Consider the following 21,905-nt stretch of genomic DNA (forward strand, 5'->3'; position numbering starts at 1 on the left):
AGTGATATTTGTTGGTATTGAACCCAGTTGTTTGCTATTTTTTTTTTCAGGAGTCCTAACTTACTACCAGCTGAACGCTCAAGGTGACCTTTATTACAAGCAGACATACATTGGCGTAGAAATGTTTTCCTCGGGTGGTACCCTATGGCTTGGTCACTGGCACATATCACACGAACATATAACTGGTGTTCCGCTGCAACCTTTCTTTGGAGTCATTGATGAAGTTCGTATCTGGTCTTTTTCACTGGACACTTTGATTATTCGCCAGAGTTTCCTTCTTGTTATTACAGCAAAAGTGCCGTCACTGAGTGCCCTTTGGTTGTTTGATGAGGGTGTAGGCAGAGTGATCGCAAATTTGATATCCGGCTCCCCAGATATGTACCTTCCAGAAGTCATCAGTCGTCGTCCAATGTGGCAGTTCTCCTATGTCCGTGAAGTGTTTCCATCCATGGTTGTGAGTACATCTGTGCAGTTTAGTATTACCTTTGAGCTGCAGGCCAAAAAGCGATGTTTGGAACTTATTTATCATCCCCATCTACAAGGTCAATGTGGACAGCTTCTGTCTCGTGCTGTTACCCAGTTTTTCTTTAAGGCCTGTCTTTTTGATGTCCAGTCCTCCAGTTCCCTGGACGCCTCTCATATCTCACTGATTGCGTATGCCGACTACTGCATGACAGTTCTACATCTTTCTTCGTGGCCTGCTCAACGCCTTTGTGAACAATTACCTCAAAGTCTTCCTCGAAGATGGATTGGTCCCGACTGTTCAGTGAAGTGTGTGTTTGGAAGCGCGGACAAAAATAATGCCAGTTTATGTGTGTGCCATCGAGGATACTGGGGGGAGGACTGTGCCAATGAGTGCCCCGGAGGTGGAAATAAACCTTGCAACGATCATGGCAACTGTGACGTCAAGACTGGGTCTTGTGAGTGTGATTTGAACTGGCGAGGAAATGGCGATTGCTCCAACTGTACGCCTGGTTGGACAGGATCTGATTGCGGAGTAGCTGTGGCAGTAACCCAGTTGTCGACGTGTTCTGCTTTTCTCGGAGGACATTTTACAAACTTCGACAGTGCTCACTTTAACTTTTTTGGAGTAGGTGAATTTTGGTTTGTGCGAAGCATTCACTTCCATGGCCAGCTTAGACAAATTCCATGCCATAATGGAGAATCTCGTTGTATCAGTGCGATAGCGTTTTCATTCCTATCAGAATGGAAGGTGACAGTCCATGCACCATACGAAGAAAGCAAACAGCCTGTTGTTTGGGTTAATGGGAAGGAAGCAGTATATAGTTCAACAAGACTTCAAATTTCCAGCGAAGTATTCCTAGAGAAGACTTCTTCAACCACCTATCTTCTGAGCAGTGTACTAAAAGATCTTAAATTTCAACTGCGTGTTGTAGGAAGGGGACTCGTAATTGCTGGTCATGTAAACCAATCCTTTTGTAATGGCACGAACGCTCTGTGTGGAAACTGCGACGGCAATAGGGATAACGACTTCAATGTGACAGTTGGGTCTTCTCTTGAAGATACTTGGAGAGTTTCTAAAGGAGAAAGCCTCTTTATTTATCAAAATGCTGGTTATGAAGAAGAACGAGTTGTTACCGGTGCTGAGTACGCTTTAATGTTCAATAGTATTGGCATCTGTAGCGATCTGATGCCTGATGTCATAAACGCTTCCTCCATCACAATAGAACTTCTCTTCAAAATGTATTCTGGCCCAAACGCGGGAGGTGTTCTCTTAACATACAGCAAAGCGATATCACTTACCTTGTTTATTGAAGGAACCCTTAAGGTACGGATAGGAATAGGAATTTGGGACACCGGACTTTCTCCACAAGTTGACGCTTGGAACCAAGTTACTCTTGTCTACTATAATACTACAGGAGCAGTCTACATTTATCACATCAATTCCGTCGGTATTGTTCGTCTAGCTACACGAACTATGATTGCAGGAATATTCAACAGAGGAAGCATTATTTCCATTGGGCAATGGATACCATCTCTGGAAGTGAGCACCAAAGAAAACGATAGCTTGCCAGGTTTTGTTGGAGTGATCGATGAAGTACGCTTCTGGAACCGTGAATTTAGCCTGCAAGATGTCACAAAAAGCTGGGGGGTGAACGTCCTTTCCACTGCGCGATACATTGTAATATTGTGGAAGTTCAATGAAGGTCAGGGTAGTGTCATCCACGACTTGGTAAGCAGAGTGCACTTATACATTCCATCCATTCGAAAGGCTCCACGATGGGTTTTCAGTTACGCTGACATCAAAATTCTACCTGTAGCCCCTGAGATTACGTTCAGTACGAGCAGGATGAAAGTTGAAGCAGAGTCCTGGTGCCATACGCACATCCAAAACTCACCTCTGGGCATTGCGTGCGGCGGGCTTGGTGGTGGAACAGTGGCCTTCTACGTTAGAGCATGTTTACGAGTAATTGCTTCAAGTAATCAAGTGTCTCTTGGAATTAGTGTTGTGGTGGCCTTTGCGGACGCCTGTGAAATCCAAGCTAACCTTACCATTTGGCCAGCGAGGCAGATGTGTACGTATGAAGCGTTCCGCAACTCAGGGCTCACGAACTGGATAGGAGTAAATTGCGATATCCCTTGCCCCTATGGTTACCAGCCCCTTGGACTGTATGGAAGATGTCAATGTGATCCAGGCTTCTGGGGACAGACCTGTAGTGGTGTATGCCCCGGTGGACTTGTGAACGTTTGTAATGGACATGGAAGTTGTATACATAGCAATGGAATATGCAAGTGTTCACAGAGATGGCAAGGAGCACTTGACTGCAGCCAATGCACACTAGGTTTCTTTGGAAAAGACTGTTCGGTAGCCGTTGTACCACCGACAATACAGCAACCAGTAACATCAGTCTTCGGGACCGGCTACATTGTGACGTTAGATGGCATCAAGATCAATGTCAACGTTGCTGGGGAATTCAGAGTGCTGGCCCTGTTTCGCTATGGACTCAGCATCCAGTTTCGTCAGGTACGAATCGGAAGTTACGTACGAGTGAGGTGCGTGATAGTGGTAGTACAACGGAACGTGTTAGCTATCCACAGCAGCGTCGGAGTTGCTGGCCAAGTTTTGGTGACACTGAATGGCACACCCATAAGTCAGAATAGCTTAGTTTCATTAGGAGTTTCAGGATTTATGTTTCAACGAACTTCGCTCAACACTTACGTAGTGGTTGGTCCAGAAGGCTTCAACTTTGTCATCAATTCCCTTGCAATTCATTTTGACGTATCCATAACCATGAATAAAGATTTGTGCCAGGAAACCTGTGGTCTCCTTGGAAGGTGTCGTATCCCAGGATCACGTGCTCCACCGTCAAACTGTACCGCTGGAGGAATTTTGGATACCTACGATGTATCAAACATAACTCAAGAACTCTTGATTTCCTATGTGAACTCATGGGCTATTCCACAAAACGAAAGTTCGTTTGGTCCCATACTGAACATTTCGGGTGAACCTCAACTGAATAGTGTGTCCGGGAGCTGTCTTTACTTCAACGGCACATCACTAATCAGCGCACCCCTGCTCAACATTTTTTCTGGAAATTATGTAACAATCCAGTTCTTTGTCAAAGCCAAGAATCCACATGTTTACGCTGGGACTATTATCTCATATGCACTAATTGAAACATTTGCAATAGCTGTAAACAAAACAATCTTCATTTACTTTGGCACCACCGTCATTGATACTAAACTTGTACTTGAAACAGGGCTTTGGAATCACGTATCTTTCGTCTACATGCGGCGTTCAGGTCAAGTGCAGTTCTATCTCGTAAACTCTATTGGAATCATGCAATCGAGAGTATTCTTTGTCGGTGTAGGAATATTTGCAGAAGGTGGTACCCTGGCCCTTGCTCTTTGGCAGGTGACGAAAGCATCACTCTCTCTGCCTGGCTTTGTAGGCTGGATAGACGAGCTGAGCTTTTGGAATAAGCGATTTGATTCAGTTACCATACAACAAACTTGGAATTCCAACCTGCAAGCAGAGACGCCAGGAATTGTACTCTTATGGAAGTTTAATGAAGGGAGTGGATTTATTTGTCGGGCTACAGTAGGATCCCTCAACTTTGGCCTTCCAACTCCTCCATGGAAGAGTCCAGTATGGTACCCTTCAGCTGCTATTAAAGATGGCAATGTTTTCATCACGCCAGATCTCTCCGAAAAAGTGCCAGACAACTCGACGCGAGAACTATGTTCAGATGTTTTCCTGAAAGGCCCACTATTCAATGAGTGCGCTAATGTGACTGGAGGGTCCGAATTTTACTACGAGGCTTGCATATCTGAGGTATCTACATCAGGAACACCTGAATCAGCTCTTATGATAGCAACTACCTTTGCAGAAGAATGCCAAGTGGCCTTGAACTTGTCGAGTTTGCCAGGACAAGGACTTTGTAATATTATCCCGGGTGGACGGTATAATGACTGGGTTGGGATAAACTGTTCCACAAAGTGCATTGTTGGACTGTTCACTGATGGCAATTGCAAATGTGAGAATGGATACTGGGGAATAAATTGTTCTAAAAAGTGCCCTGGAGGTGCGGAAAACCCCTGTTATGGACATGGGAAGTGTGATATCATAAGTGGTGAATGTAACTGTCAGCCAAATTGGGATGAACGCAAAAATTGTTCTAAGTGCACTCCTGGCTGGATCGGAAAAACATGTGCAGTGGCAGTGTCAACAACAGAATCACCAGTGACTACTTATACGTCTAAAGTCTGTACTATATTAGAGAGAGGCTATGTTACCGGATTTGATGGCTCACTCTTTACCTTCACAACATTAGGAGAGTTCATAATGATCAATTCTTCCATTCTTCAAGTGCAAGTTCGACAAGTGCCATGCGAGAAAAGCAGCGTTTGTTTAAATGCCATTGGTGTGAAGTTCAATGACTTAACGATTAGTGTCCACGCGGCCTACGAGAGTGATTCATTTCCAGTGGTACATGTAAACGGAGAACTTACAATTGCAGGCGAGGAGCCAGGTAAAGATATGCTAAAAAATAATATTAGCATTCAGCCTATTTCCAGGTCTGCCTATAGGATTGTTATCTCACGCTATTTGACTATACAAACAGTCTTCTCAGATCGTTACATGAGCGTGGAGTCAACAGTGACGTCTAATTTCTGTCAGCTTGTCGATGGTTTATGCGGCTCCTGCGCTAAACTACGTGTCAGTCAAAATGCAACTCAGGGGAGTGGTGGTTCTGTCTCCTCAGTAGATAGACCAACGACTGTTTTGGAGGAACTTGGAAGATCAAATGCCACTAGTGTGAACGTTAATGAATTTGTAAAAAAAGAGTTGCCAGTTCAAGATCCCATCATAATCATCGATACAGAAATGCACAAAGAAACGCGGGTTGTGTACGGAGGTGTGTACAGTCTCTACTATCGTTTTACCGCTGTGGTCACTCAAACAGTTGTCAAACTCTTTGCAAGTCAAACGTTGACCTTCCAGCTTTTAGTCAAATCATGCGATCCCCAGATCTGCGGAGGAACTGTGATCTCCTTTGCATCGAATGTCACGCTTTACGTCAGCAACCATGTAACAGTGAAGGTTGTTATTGGATTAGACGTCTTTGACACCGGCATTGCCACTGAAGCAGAAAGGTGGAATCAAATTACAGTAGTATTTGTCCGTGAGAGGCTTCAACTCTTTGTGTTCGTCACATTTTCATCTGGGCTTGTGCAAGTGCGAAAGTTTAGTTTTTCTATCGACCCTTTCATTAGTGTAGGAACATTTGCTATAGGCATGTGGCAACCGGCCTCTGGATCTATTAGCATCCAGCCAACCAGTTTCTTCCTCGGTCAAATAGATGAAGTATACGTGTGGGCAAGACCCTTCGATTATGCATTGGTTGAACAAAGCTGGCGATCAAATATTCAACCGGGTGCTCCATTACTTACAAATTTGTGGAAATTTAATGAGGGCAAGAATTCAATCGTTAAAGACCTGGTGACTGGTGTTACTCTACTCTTCCCAAGGTATCCATTAGGGAAGCCAGAATGGGTTTTCTCTGATGCCCCAATAGCCTCTGTTGTCGCAGTGAACCCAAATGAAAATAATGCCACTCTACGTACAATCGCCATCAAGGCTTGTTTCCAGTTCATATATGAGGGACCAATCCGTTCAGCTTGTGATGCCTTAGGCAATGTCACACTAGAATTTTACTTCCGCGCATGTGTTCAAGCAGTAGTGGACACAGGATTGACAGTTGAATCAATTGATGTCGTAATAACAATCGCAGATTATTGCCAAAAACTGTTTGGTTTGCCTCATTGGCCAGCTCAGTCTTTGTGCAACAAATTTCCTGGAAAGCGTTTTCCCAACTGGATTGGAAGGAACTGTACCATCCCTTGCATTTTTGGTCAAGCTGCAAACGAAAGCGAAGTCTGTGTATGTGATCCTGGATTTTACGGAACGAACTGCTCTGGCATCTGCCCAGGAGGAAAAGGTAACGCGTGTAACAGTCATGGAGTCTGCGATGTCGTCACTGGCAAGTGTTCTTGTGAGCTTAATTGGCAAGGGAATGAAAACTGTTCAACTTGTACTCGAGGCTGGGCTGGAACAGACTGCTCAATAGCAGTCACTCAGTGGCCATCCGGCAGTGTCGTAATAGGCATTGGTGCAGTATTGCTTGGCGGGCAATTTACTTCACTCAATGGGGTTAGTTACAGCTTGCAAGTGACTGGGGAGTACTATCTTATTTACTCCATTCACGTCTCTGTAAATGTGCAAATTCGCCTGGTAACTTGCACTCAACAAGAATCATGTATCAATTCTATTGCACTGCAAATTGAATCTAACAGAGTAGTTTTGCATGGACCATACAGTGCTGGTAGAGGCCTGATCATATGGTTAAACGGAAAAGTCATCGATATAGATTTGCATCCAATCACTCATGAACTCTACGGTTTCATTGTCAGCAAAATCACAGCTCAACTGTGGGAAGTGAAATACACTGGTTTGTACCTAAAAATACGCGTTATTGGGCGCTTCCTAAGTCTAAGTGTTGAGGCATCGGGTTTGGTTTGCAAGTCATCCATTGGCCTACTAGGCGCTTGTAACCAAGGACTACTAGAATCGCTTATGTCGTATTATCCGACCAAAAATTGTTCTGAAGAAGGCTTTATGTTAAACGTAAGTCGAAACCATCCCAATGTGTTTAGTCAAGGTGACACCCTTGGTGAAAAGAATGCCTCTGATACCAAAGCAAAGACCCAAGATGTCATTAACACTCTTATAACCACCAAGCTCAAGGTGAAGGAATGCCATAGTTTGTTTGAGTACAAATATGGGGAAATCGTAGAATATCGAGAAGCGAATGCAGGATATGTGCTTTACTTCGACCAAACTACTGTTGTGTCTGATGTAATCTACAAAGCATTCTCATTCACAGACCTAGCTGTTAAGATCATGTTTAAAACGGTGCGTTACGGGGTAATAATATCTTATACCATGAGAAAGACATTCTTCGTAACGAACACAGGTGGAAAGTTCACCATCTTCTATGGAGACAATGTTTACCATACAAACATAGCTGCAGAGCTTAACAAATGGAACCAGGTCAGTCTGGTGTTCAGAAAATCCACCACAGTCTTGCATTTTTACTATTTTTCGTCTGGAGGCCAGCTACATCGCCTTGACTTAAACATGGGAGTTGATATCTTTACACCAGGAGGAATAATTGCTTTGGCTGGTTGGATGCCATCTCTCGACGGATCGGGAACTCAACCAACTGATTTCTTTGCTGGATTCATAGATGAAGTTCGCATATGGACACGTTATTTCCATCCTGCGTTCATACTGCAGACTTGGAACAGATCGGTAAGCGTAAACGCCCAAGACCTCGCGCACGCATGGAAATTTAACGAAGGAGAAGGAATTACAGCGATCGATAAAGTAACTGGTATGAAGTTAGACCTTCCTTTTAAGCCATGGAGAAAACCAGAATGGAGATATTCTGATGCAGTATTGCAAATGCCCTTCTACGATAGACCACTAAATTTCAACTTTACCAACGAAAGTTTACAAGTAGCTGCGGAACAATTTTGCAACAGAACAATATTAATGGGCACATTACATTCGAATTGTAAATCCTTGGGACCTGGCGTGTCAACATTCTACTTCAGGTCGTGCCTCCAAAGAATCGCGACCTTCGAGTCCTTGTACATGTCTATGGAAGTTATTATAGCGTACGCCGATTACTGTCAAACATTCAACAACTTAACAGTCTGGCCAGCGAAACATCTTTGTAATGAATTCCCTGGAAGAGAATTTCCCATTTGGTTCGGAGAGCGATGTGACAAAAAATGTGTCTACGGTAAGAAGCTGGCCTCTGAAACATGCGTATGCTACCACGGCTACTGGGGTCTGGAGTGCACAAATGCTTGCCCTGGCGGAGCTGCGAACCCATGTAACAACAACGGACTGTGTAATGTCATCACAGGAGAGTGTGAATGTATTGTTAATTATAATGGAACCCAGGACTGCGGCAAGTGTTCTCCAGGGTGGAGTGGCCTCGACTGTTCCTTGGCTCTTGTATCACTCAACCTTAACCGTCAAACCTCCACCGCCATTTCATCGACTGGCGGCCATTATGTCTCGTTTGATGGCTACAGCTATACTCTCGTGTCCTTGGGTGAATTTTATCTGATGAATCTACCTCACCTGTCATTCCAGGTTCAAGTTCGCCACGTGCCCTGCAGACAACAGACGGTTTGTGTTAATTCCATTGGAATACGGATTTCGTCGACCGAAGTTTCTTTTCACGCTCCTTATAATACCGGTGGAGCTCCAATAATCTGGGTCAATGGAAAGCTTCTACTTCTTTCAGGACTGATTACCACACTAGGATCACCACATCTTGGCATCTTACTGAATTACAAGGGGCGGAACCACTATCAAATTAGTTGGAGAGACAATTTTGCCATGGGTATTCGAATTCATGGACGATACTTGAGTTTTATAGTCGACGTTACGTCACCTTATTGTTATAACTCTACAGGCCTACTTGGATCCTGCGACAACGAGCCTAACAACGATTTCAAAGCTAGCTTCAACGAAAGCATAGTACCAACAAATGTCTCTCAGCCTGTCTTAAATACAGAAATTAGAAGTCATGCCTTTGTGTATGAAAAAGACAGAGTGATCGTTCTAAAATATAAGCATTACCACGAGAAACGACTACCTACAGGAGGTATCTATGCTCTTCTGTTTAATCAGTCAGGGGCGTCGTCGAAACCACTGATAAAAACGTTCAACTTCAATGCAGATATAACGCTTGAAATTCTACTACAGCCATACCAGTTCGGTGGAACAATCTTCTCCTATGCAGTCTTACAAACGTTTGCAATTACTATTGAAAGTTCTCTTAGAATTCACTTTGGAAAAGCGATCATTGATACGGGCGTGAACGTGACTATCAACCAGTGGAACCACGTATCACTTGTTTGGTACCACAAGTCTCGAGTGCTAGAGTTTTATCACTTCAACTTTCAGGGAAAAGTGCAACGACGATCCTACGTGCTCTCGTCAAATCCATTTCTACCGGGCGGTATTCTTTCCCTTGGACAATGGGAGCTATCCCCTGGAGACAGCGAGGCTCATATAGTTGCATCTTTCCTTGGCACCATTGACGAGATCCGTGTATGGAAGCGAGCTTTTAATCCTGCATTCATACTTCAGAACTGGCGAATGAATGTTGTACCGACTCATCCTGACCTCTCTGGGCTCTGGAAAATGAACGAAGGTGAAAGTGATATCATAGTAAATCTTGTGACCGACGAACACATCTATCTACCGAGATCACCATGGCAACAGCCGCACTGGGTATTTTCTGATGCTGACATCAAAACAAACTTAACATCTTCCGATCAACCATTCGAAATGCACTTTTCCAATGAGACATTAGAGAGGATGGCAAAGACCTTTTGCTACGAGCTGTTCTACAAGAGTACACTTCATGACCAGTGCCACGGCCAATTAAAATCTGAGCTGGAGTTTCATTATCTTGTTTGCCTGAAAGACATTGCAACATCTAGTTACATTAGTGCAGCCCTGACAGCTGTAGTTACCTTCGCTGATCACTGTCAAGCTGTCTTCAACTCTACTACCTGGCCGGCTCAGTCACTGTGCAATAAGTTCCCTGGATCCCACTTCCCACTATGGATTGGAGATAGGTGTGACGTGAAATGCGTTTTTGGTGTTGCGGATCCTGATGACCGTAACCGATGTATCTGTATGGAAGGCTACTGGGGGAGTGACTGTTCGCAGATATGTCCTGGTGGGCTGCTAAATATTTGTGCAGGACACGGTTGGTGTGATAGAACAACTGGACAATGTCAATGCCAAGTGAACTGGAAAGGTGACGAAAATTGTAGCAGTTGTAGTCCAGGATGGAATGGAACAGACTGTCAATTTGCCGTCAAGCGTGTCACCGGTATAACATCGCAAAACGTCTTAGTTGCATCTATAGGAGGAAATGGCTACTTTACAACATTTTTTGGTGTCAGTTTTACTTACAGAGCGGTTGGTGAGTTCTATGTACTGCAGTCTGCTTCCCAGAATTTCGTCATCCAGCTTCGACAAACACCATGTATAGTCGATGGCAGTTACACCCCGCTTTGCACGACAGGTTTCTCGTTTAGTCTGAATCGTAATGTTATTGTCATCCGCGCGCCTGTTACTACGTTTTCAAGAACAGTTCCTATCTTTCCTCTTGTTTGGTTGAATGGAAATTTTGTACAAGTTGACCACAGAACGCAACTATCGGTTGACTTTGTTATGGTGCGTATCTCCACGGTCGCGTTTGAGATCTACGGTCTAAACGATGTGAAGTTTGGTATAACTTTGGGAAATAGTCTTTCCGTAACTATTCACCTGCCAGCTATGTACTGCCAAAACTCAACAGGCCTTCTTGGTGCATGCACCGGCACCTCCTTTAACAACTCGAGCAGTCTTCAAGCGCACATCACATCTCTGAAGCAGAGTTCAGTAGTTGACAAGTTACAAACATTGTTCATTTACAAGTATCTGCATTACTCTGAATACCGAAGTCCAACTGGTGCAGGATTCAATCTATTTTTCAGGGATCACTCCGTGCGCTCTGGCCCCCTACATTTACCTCCTGTTGATGTGCTAACAGTTGAACTGCTCATAAAAACCCACCAAACAGGAGGGATCATCTTCTCGTATTTAAGCCAAAATATCTTTGCTGTAATCGATAATACAACACTGGGAATTATCTACAAAGGCACTGTTTATGATACCGGGCTTAAACTAGAGATCAAGCAGTGGAATCAACTCACAATTGTCTTCAAACAACTCGTTGGGACTCTTTACTTCTACCACGTCAGTTCCACTGGTGCAGTTAAAGTCCGCGTATTCAAGTTGGATAAAAACGTTTTCGTAGACGGCGGCTTCTTGGTATTGGGACAGTGGCAGCCATCACCCAGCTCAGACAGCATACTTCCTCAATCAAGTTTTGTTGGTGAAATCGACGAGTTTCGTATCTGGAAGCGACGGACGAACTCAGACCTCGTGAAAAGTAATTGGAGACTGAATGTACAGACTGGCATTTATCCTGATCTGCTTCACCTTTGGAAGTTCAACCAGGCTAACGGAAGAATCATTCTTGACTTACTTGGAAAAAATGATCTATTTGTGACGAAGTTTCATGAGCCGCAGTGGACGTTTTCAGATGCTGATATTCCTCGCGTGAACCTGGAAGAAACAGCTTTTGTTAACCTAAGCTTGCAGCGAGATGCAGAATCCTTCTGTTTTAGCCTTATCCTCAGTGGACCGCTGTATGCTAAGTGTGAAGATCTCGGTATCCAGGTAGCACAATTCCACTACAAAGTGTGCCTGCACGACATTTCGCTGTCGTCTCAGTTACGTTCGGCCGTTTATGCCGTGGTTACGTTTGCAGACCATTGTCAGAACGATCTCAATCTAAGCGAGTGGCCAGCGAAGGAACTTTGTCATCACTTTGTCGACCAAAGATTTCCCTACTGGATTGGCTCAAGTTGTAATACACGATGCGTATTCGGGTATCCCATCCCAGATATAAACTCAACGGATGGCGTCTCTTGCAAGTGCGAACAAAACTATTGGGGAGTGGACTGTGCAAATCTATGTCCAGGTGGGTTGAGAGAAACTTGCAACGGACACGGTGTCTGTAGTGTAACTAATGGTACCTGCGAGTGTGAATCACACTGGAAAGGAAATACATCGGCTGAATATACCGCTCCAATCGTTGAAAACAATTCCATCCCGCCAATACCTTGCAGCAAGTGCACACCTGGTTGGACAGGAGCTGACTGTGCGATTGCAGAGGATTCCTCCATACTGGAGAATTCCTCTATCCCCAGAATTGCAATCAACTTTGGTGATCCTCATTTTACGAGCGTGACAGGAGTAAACTTTCACTTCGAAGCTCCCGGGGCGTACCACCTTTTCAACTCATCAGTTGTAGTTGCACAGGTGCTGATAGTTCCATGCAACAATAGAGTGTCCTGTCGAAGAATCAGCGAGGTTGCCCTGCGCACCGCGAAAAGAGAGCTGTCTGTTCGTTACAACGATTTAGAAACAGTAGCAAGTAGTTTATTTGATTTAACAAGCAACACCTCCAAGGAGCTTTCAAAGTCTGATGAATGGGTCGAGGATGCAGATATCCAATACCGTTGGCTAACGGATAACATCCTGGAAGTTCGCATCCTAGAGGAAATCCAGTTTAACATTCTATCCTATTACGGAACCATCGGAACGGCAGTTGAAGTTTTAGAGCAGAAAGATCAAACAGATGGCATCTGTGGCGAGAAGGAGAGTATTTGGATAAGACAACAAGGAAACAAAAGCCTTACATCGGAGAACCTTGTACCTGATACCTCTAACAATAGCACAAACGATCAGCAAGGCCTTACCCAAGCAACGATTGAAACACAACTGATTACACGGTTCAGAATCATGGAGAAGGACAATTTCTTGACAACAAAATATGCTTGGCGTAATTATTCTGGAGCTGGTTACATGTTGGAGTTCTCATCTGGTAACACTGCTGTTATGTATGCAAGCAACACAAGTTTACCAGTTCTCGATGAATTTACTATTGAAACATGGGTCTGTTTGACGAATGCAGGCGTTAGCGTTGCTTCACTCTGTACCACGGACCAGAGAAACACCACTGAACCTGTCACCGGGGGTCACGCAGTTTTCTCTGTTGCCAACGCTATTAGGGACTTTGCAATAGTTTACAAAGACGGACTACAGGTGAAATGGGACAAGGAGAAATTTATAACGGGTATTAACCTTTACGAAGGCGTTTGGACTCATTTAGCTGTAACATGGAGGAGGATCGATGGCCGAATGCAAGCGTTCGTTTATTCAAACGGACAGCATCGTCAATCAACAAGATATGGGGTAAAAAATGGGAAGCAATTCTCTTTCAATGGTCTGTTTGTTCTAGGACGTTACATGCGAGGCTATATGGTAGACAGTGAATACGACATGTTTGGTGCGTTGGACGAGTTTAAGGTGTGGCAATATGCAAAGACGATGGAACAAATCAGGATGTCCATGAGCGTCAAGTTCGAGGATTACCGCGATGGACTGTTGTTAAGCATACCTTTTGACGAAGGAGTGGGGCAAACGACGGTGGGGCACCTTTATAGTCCGATTCCTACTGAAGAAGCACTCTCTCTATTCGAGGCTCAAGTCGTTAATATGACCAATATTCATCTGTTTATTCATTCTGGAGACTCCCCTGGATGGGCCCCGTCAGGGGTGCACTTGACTCCCTTAGCGAACTACAGTCTTGCGTTCCTTAACAAAACTCTGGAAGAGGAGGCCCTAAAGAAGTGTTACGAGTCATTCTATGAAGGAAAGCTACAGGAACATTGCAGCCCGACACTGGTATCACAAGCTCTGTTTTACTACGAGTCTTGCCTTACGGACATTGCCGATTCAGGCAGTCTTGCACACCACAAACTTTCTGTAAGTCTCTTCGGTTTTTACTGCCAAAAGGTCCTTGGAATAAAAGAGTGCCTGCTACACGGAACCTACGACGCTTTCCTGCGCTGTCCAGGCGAAGAAAAACAAACCAAACTCACTCCAACAGAGATAACTGTTATAACTGTATCTTCACTGCTCTTCCTTTTATTTTTGCTTATCATAATTATCGTGATGTGTCGAAGAAGAAAGCGCAGAAAGTCCGAAGTGGAGCAGATTTACCTTCATGAAGCTGGATGTGAAAGATCGCATAAGTACGTTGCTGGAGAGGAGGGTCACCACCCTCATGCAGATTCCGCGAGGCGGATGTTGGACGAGTACGACTTTGAACCGGACATGGATGAAAGCCTGCAAGATACACCAAGAGTTACGCGAAGACCGTTGGTTCGAGATCCTGCTGGCGGAGTGTTGCTTGACGGAGAGGAGGAGACTACACTGTGATTTGATAGAGAACACTGACTCGAAAATAATTAGCGTATATTTAAATTTGATTTTTTTTTCTTCAGTAGATAAGCAAAGGTTTTAGTTTATTATTAAATACGTTATCTTAATGAATATTTATGCTTTTTAAACACGCCACTCAACAGGAACTTGAATAACACATGATGTTTTGCACTAACCAATGAACAGTACGCAAGTGGATGTCGACGTCTAGATAGCTTTGATTTTCAACGGTTGTGACCTTCTCATGGCTGTTAAGTACCGATACATAACTCGTTTGCAATTGGTAGAGTATCTTCCTGCGATTCCGTGGATCTTTCATTCCATTAATTCAGAACAGCACCTAAAGTAGTAAATATATTAAAATCAGCAGGGAGAAAATGAGATCTAAGAGGATATTCACAAGAATACTTCAACACTCGTCGATGGATGTTTTAAGCGAAACAGTATTCAGGAAGATCATACACTGCTTGTTAAAACATAAACTCTTTTGGAATAAGATGAGTAGCGCACTCGACTGAATTTATGTGTAAGGTTATTAGGCTTTTAGAGTGTAAGATGACTGTTGCATGGCTGTTGTGTTTGGCTTGTCAACAGTCGTCGTTGTTTTGATTTTTTTTCTAGAATGTGTGAATTTCATAGCATTGTGTGTCATACTTAGCATAATCCCATTAATCAAAGAATGTTTTCGTTATGAGTGTAAAAATGGGAAGTTTGTTTTGCATGAATGAACTTTATAATCATTTAAACACCCTGAACAAAGTTTTGAGGGTATTTCTTTTCTACAGTGTGAATTTATTACCACCTTAAGTTTTGTTTCTCAATGTAAACAGAGGAGTTTTTCTGGTGTTCATTTAAGTCAGTAAGAATCTGGAAGTAACCTTGAGTGCTACATGCTTAGAATATAAAACATAAACAACATTGAGTGCTTAAAGAGTGTTTTCATTGAATTCGCTTTGCTTTATTTCCGTTACTCAGAGCTCCGCAAAATGTATTCTGTGTGGAAGATTTTAGATTAAACAATAAATCAAACTTTACGAATGCGTGGGGAAATTGATGTATAACTTACTATAAAAAAAAAAAAGAACTTTGGAAGCGGCTAAAGCACTCAAGAAAAAGGAAAACTACATCTCGTGTTTCCCCCTACACTTCTTCATGCTCCAGCCACTTCCCGCGCGCTCTTTAACATATAACAGACCACAATCGATGCTTCTTTCTTTGTTAAGTAATAAATATATCTTATTAACCAAGCGCGAGGGCGTACTGGAAGAATATCGGCCCGAGGTCTTGACAGTACGGACCGAGCGCAGCGAGGTCCGTACAAAAAAGACCGAGGGCCGATATTCTTCCAGTACGGTCCCGAGCAAGCTTGGTTAATAAGAGATTTATTATACGGCTGAAGTTCAAAGGGACACAAGTGCGGTATCATTCGGGACCATTCGGGACAGTGCCCGGTCCAATACTTAGAGAATATTGGACCGGCAATAGAGCCTTTTGATTGGTTGATTTTAGTTATTGGCCCTCTGACTACCCGAGTCGTGTAATAAGTCTCAATATGCCGGACAAGGCTCCCTGAGGTCGACGAGGCCCTGTCTTATGGAATAGGGGCCAATTTTGTATTTTCAAGTGTTTTACGCGAGCGGATGAAAGCGCTCGGGGCAAAACACCTACAAGTAGAGGTTTTTTTCGCGATCTTCCACTTGCGCGGATCTCTTCCCTCGCGCTTTCTTTCTCGTCTCGCGCGTTACTCTGCTAGCCTGGAAAATCCAAAAAATATGACCACAATTCGTACTGTTAGAGAAAGAAACTGGTCGAATGCATTTTTCTTAAACTGGCCATGGGTTAGCTGGTGAGAGAGGCACGTCGCTCTTTCAAGAGTTAAACAAGAACTTCGAGCAACCTCTCATTAATTGTAAATTTTGAAGTCAGTGTCAGGCGGGTTTTTTACAGCTCGCTCGGACGAATTAAAAAGAGGTGCCATGACTCTGTACTTTTCTTCTTTTATTCTCTTCTGGAGAGCTACTACAGCAACGCTCTATGCATCTAATAATCATGCTCTAGCGTGAGGAACCAACGCTTTAAGTAGGAAAATCGTAGACATGTTTGGGTTAGCTGATCATTAGAGTTTCCGCAGTGTATCCGTTATTTTGCAAAAAAGGGGGAAACTGGTTGGCCCTCACCGAAGGACTTGTCGAGCGCCAAGGAACCAATTGAACGCTAACAACTGCGCACAGGAATTCTCAACCTTAACAAGCGATTAAAATGTCTAGCACGGTAAGAAGAAAATCCGCGAACTGAGCCAAGTTCAAGCACTCACTAAAAATAAAAGATCAAAACTATAGATCTACCAAAATAATACGTAGGCGCAAAAGGGAAGGTTCAACAAAACAAAAAGCTTAACTGAAAAAGTCTCAAAATAACAATTTCCAATTTTACCTCACAACATCAGCAAAGTGGAAGGAAAAGATGTGGAAAGATTTCCATATAACCCCATACATTAATTATGCATTCCATTTCATAACGACTAACTATAAAGGTTTCTTCGCAACACTCTATGCGTAAAAAATGTATGGGGTTATATGGAAATCTTGCTAAAGATATTTATTCGTCTTATCACCGTCTCTTTCTGTTCCCACAAATGGCGCTTTCGACATTGCTAAGCGCGGCTGTATATTAAACGCATCACATATTTGGAGCTGGTAATCCTGTACCTCTAATCATATACCTTATTGTGAAGTCTCTGTGGCTCAGGGGTAGAGCATTGGAGTGCGAAATCTGAAGTTTTGAAGTTCGGTTCCTCGTGGAGACGGATACCTATTTGTCTCCCACGCGCGAGTCAAGACGAAAAACCATTTTCCTCCACAACCTTTCAAATTTATTTTACCAATTATTATTTTACTTGCATTAGTCTTAACTCTATGGAATACTGGATCTCGATGCGTCGTGCTGCTGGTCGCTGTCTCCTTGTTTGATAAAATGGCAGCGCTTTCGATTCATTTTGTGTACTTTTAATCTTGTTTTTCCTTCATGAGAGAAAAACAATGCGTTAAATTTCTTCATGTTTTTTTCCCAGCCGTCACTCGCGATGCCGTTGATTAAGCTTGGCTCTTGATTAGCTGGCTCAGCGTGCAAGCAGAACCGATTTCGCGCCAGATCTGTGACGTAGCAGTAGATTATTGGCTGCAGTTGTTAATCCATATTCATCAAAAGTTGTAGAATTTTCAGCAAACCACGCGGTCCGTCGTAGGGTGAAGACGTATCGTCCATTGTGTTAAACATAGTGTTTGCTCTGGAAAGAAGAACACGCTGGACTTGTAAAGAAGAGCAACGAAAGCACCTTTACGTCACTTCAACAGCAGGTGAGCTCTACCTTTGGATATATCGCCCTAAACTTCTTCATAGACCTAGACGAATCGTATTACCTCACCTCAGTTTGACGACGTAGCACAAATCGGTTGCTTGGTCTGAGCGCTTCTTCAACTCGAAATTATACTGAATTATGGTGTTGGCTTCAAGAGAAGCAAAATTGATGATCGTAAAGTATTTTTAGTAAAACGCTAAAATAAAAATGTTTTGCTTGCTAAATCTATCGGGTGCTTTATTCTGTATTTGAATGCAGCCATGTCGAGGTGTGACTGCTCTTACTCCTTGGCCTTTTGCCTCATTGTAAATAACATCTGAAAGACTTGATGTTTTCACTTTTTTGATAATTGCGTCAAGGAGTAAAACGATCATACAGAATTTTAAATTTTAGTTTTCGTCCACATGGAAAATAAGCATATTCCCTAATTACATTAATATTTTATACTTCAGGAAGAATACTGTCATCCGAAGAATGGAAGAACAAAAAACCCGGTCTAAAGAAAACACAGGAATCTCTGAATTTTTAGTGGATACTGCAAAGATAAAAACTTTGAAGTTATTTAATAATACTGGCAAAAAGGGTGGCCCCTTTTTGTCTAATTATTGTACGAAGTCTTCGTTCTTTTACCAATTGTCTTTGAACATGGACTGGATGAAATTGATTACATGGCGAGTGAATAGTTCTTAATTGGCCACCATTTTTGAATAGTTTGTTGTGTTACGGATTGTTATGCAGACCTCGAGCGATCATTTGAATGATTTAAACCAGCAGCTTTAAATTGGGGAAGTTTATCTCGGATATTCTCGTTTCATCGCTTTAAAGACAGAAACAACTGGAAACTGATATAATCCTGGCTACGAATACTAACACCTAAATTATCAATTACGAAGCTCTGACCGCTCGTTGTTTTGGTTTGCTTGACAGTTGGTATCACAACTGTCTCCCTGTTCATGTCGCACAAAGGTGATATTAGGGTGGCACTCGCAAAATATTTCGGTCCGAAAAATCCCAAATGGAACTCAAAACTGAAGTCTTTTGATGAGTTTGATTGATTTTGCGCATTTTCTTCACGTCAAAATTAACAAATGGTAAACACCACAGCGTACACTATTGAGTTATGGATGCACGCGGGAGGTTGCTAAGCACGAAAGAAGCGTAAGAGTCGCTCGAGGCGACAGCCCAGAGCGACTCTAGCTTCTTGAGTGCTTAGCAAACCTCCCAAGTGCATCCATAACTCAATAGTGTACGCTGTGGTGTTTACCATTTGTTTTATAACATAACATTGATACATTGTAGCTAAAGAGTTCCCGTTTATTTAACAAATCTTACGCGACCAGAAAAAACAAGCGCGCGGGGAAAAATAGTCTTTGCATTTGCTCACGTCAGCAGCGTACACCCATGGGCAAATGGGGAACGCTAAATTGACCAATCAGAGCGCGCGCTTTACTTTGGTTATGTTATAAATCATATTGCCGAACGCTATCTTCAAAGATTACTCTGAAAAGCTAGTGAACTAATTTGAAAACAGATGACACCAACTATCGGCACCTTTCAAAACGACTTTAAAATACCAACCCGGTCAACAACAGACCAAACAGATCAGACTACTCTGAAAAGCTAGTGAACTAATTTGAAAACAGATGACACCAACTATCGGCACCTTTCAAAACGACTTTAAAATACCAACCCGGTCAACAACGGACCAAACAGATCAGACTAACTTGAGGGTCCCCTATACTTTTCACGTGAAGCGTGATTGGACGATTTTTTTTCTCGTGAATCATGTCGTGATTTGATGTTTTCTTCATTCGTGAATCGGGATTAAGGATAAGATCTTTTCATGTCCACGTGAACTAATTCTTTTTATTTAATCGTGACTCTTGAATGAAGAGCTGAATAAAACGTGATTCGTGAACCATATTGTTTCGCGTAGTGAATTCCCGGCTTTTTAATGGTTTTGAAAATATACGTGATTGTCCTCGAACGGCTGTGTTAAGGTTTTGACCGGGGTTTTGAGAGGACGTGGGCTTCATATGGAGCGATTAAAGTCATGAATCAGACTACTCTGGCAAGAGTACCATATAACCCCATACATTAATTATGCATTCAGACTAGTAGACTTCGTTTTTAAAGTTTTGTCATGAAAGACAAAGTGGAATGCATAATTAATGTATGGGGTTATATGGTACTCTTTCCACTACTCTTCTTGAACAAACAAGACATTACTTCGTCTTTCGTCACTTAAGATTAGTCAAAATTAGAAGTAACAATTTAATTCGTGAATTTGTTTTTTGTTTTTCTGTGAAACGTGATCGTCTCAAATTTCGCGTGGACATGAAAGAATTCGGGATATTACTCGTGATGCGTGAAAAGGCGAAATATTATAACATGACTGAGTTTTAGCAAGAGGTTATAAACCCTTGGGTATAGGGGACCCTCTAACTTTACCGACCGTGGAAAGAGTTCCATATAACCCCATACATTAATTATGCATTCCATTTCATAAAGACTAAATAGAAAGGTTTCTTTGCAACACTCTATGCATAATTAATGTATGGGGTTATATGGAACTCTTTCCCCGACTGTTCAAAAGTGACTGATAAACGAACGAACGAACGCACTTTAAGTCTGACAGCCACTTTACTGCAAAACTGATCAATCAGTGTTGCAAACCAAAGTTGTAATTAACGCTCCACATATAAACGATTGTTAACTTGACACTGATGACTTCTACTAAGGCCAATGACTAGTTTTCAGGACTACTCTCAACCAAACGATCATAATTCACAATTCAATGACAACTGAAATATACCAGGAGAAAAAATTTGACCGAAAACAAATTGATCCAATCGAAAAATCATTGTCGGCAGTAAACTGGAAATTTAGGAAGTATTTTTCAAGAAAGGAAGTATTTGTTTTTTATCATTGTACACGAAGCAAGAATTCAGCAGGGTGCCATCTTGAATAATATCCGTTACTTTGTGCTAGTGATAGTAATATGTTTCAAAACTCTTATGCCTGGTCTTAAGTTAAAATTTATCGCTCTATAAACCAGATTAAGTTGACTCCTTCCATGAAGAAGGAACTTATAGATTTTTCATGTTTCGAGAAGAGTTTATTCGAATTCGATGAAAATTAGGATGGTTAATTGTTTCGCAAATCATTGAAAAATTATTTACAGATTGGACAGAAACCAGCGTAAATACACGAGTCAATCTTTTGACCAGTAAAAGATAAATAAGTTAACTGGTGAAGATCCTTTGTTATGATACACGAACAAGAAAACCACATTCTTATATGCTGATCACACGATTTTAAATTTTGCTGGTTTAAAGCAAGATATTTCCAGGTGAACGTTGGAAACAGAAATATTGCACAAAATCAGTGAATTCGATTGACCAACAGATTAAAAAAAGGTGAATTTTGTAGTTGAATGCCTTTACCTATGCTGGTGACGAGTTTCATGGAAAATTTAGGAAATTGTAAACGTATTTGTTGTTTAAAAATTTAAATTTGTACAGAAAGCTCGTGTATTTTACAAAACCGAAGAGCGAACCTGCAAAATAATATGCAAATTAGTAAAGGTTATCGAAAATATATTTCAGTTTAATGTGTCCTCGCTCTGAAAAGGCCAGTACTTTCGATTGCTTTACCGCGATGGTTGTCATTTTGCTAGTTTATATGAATTTATTTCTTTGATAAGAAATTTTCATTATTAAACTAAGTCACGTTCGAAAAAAGAATCACTTGTCACCCTTCGGACCAGGCATTTGGTTTTAAAATATTCCGTAGGTAGGTAGTTTATTTACTCCTTCTTGTGAGTGGACGGAAGATCTTTTTTGCAGTCACTTGATATAACACAGGAATACAAAAAAAGATGCATACAATTTTGAGATTTTGATCTTTAAATTCGGTTTACAATAAATCGGAAATGTATGCTTTTGAAGACTCAGTTTGACACAATTCGCTGCAAGAATTCATCGTTAATAACTTGGAGCCCAACTGTGAAACGTTTTAGCAGCTATAAGAGGCTTAAAATCAAATTCGATAAATTTTCTCCCCGAATCTCGTCTATGAAACTTG

The 21,905-nt window shown here is 42.2% G+C and overlaps 1 protein-coding gene across 1 annotated transcript in view; it reads left to right on the forward strand.

Moving 5' to 3' along the window:
• LOC111321626 (uncharacterized) overlaps positions 1-15,499 on the forward strand; it is a 106,809-nt gene extending 91,310 nt beyond the window's left edge. Inside the window, exon 65 of the mRNA XM_088736803.1 lies at positions 51-15,499. Within this exon, the coding sequence (XP_088592929.1) occupies positions 51-14,458 (14,408 nt within the window). The 3' untranslated portion in view covers positions 14,459-15,499. The remainder of the gene's footprint in view (positions 1-50) is intronic.
• The last annotated feature ends 6,406 nt before the right edge of the window (positions 15,500-21,905 follow it).

The sequence above is a fragment of the Stylophora pistillata genome, chromosome 10, assembly GCF_964205215.1.
Source record: "Stylophora pistillata chromosome 10, jaStyPist1.2, whole genome shotgun sequence".
Lineage (NCBI taxonomy): Eukaryota > Metazoa > Cnidaria > Anthozoa > Scleractinia > Pocilloporidae > Stylophora > Stylophora pistillata.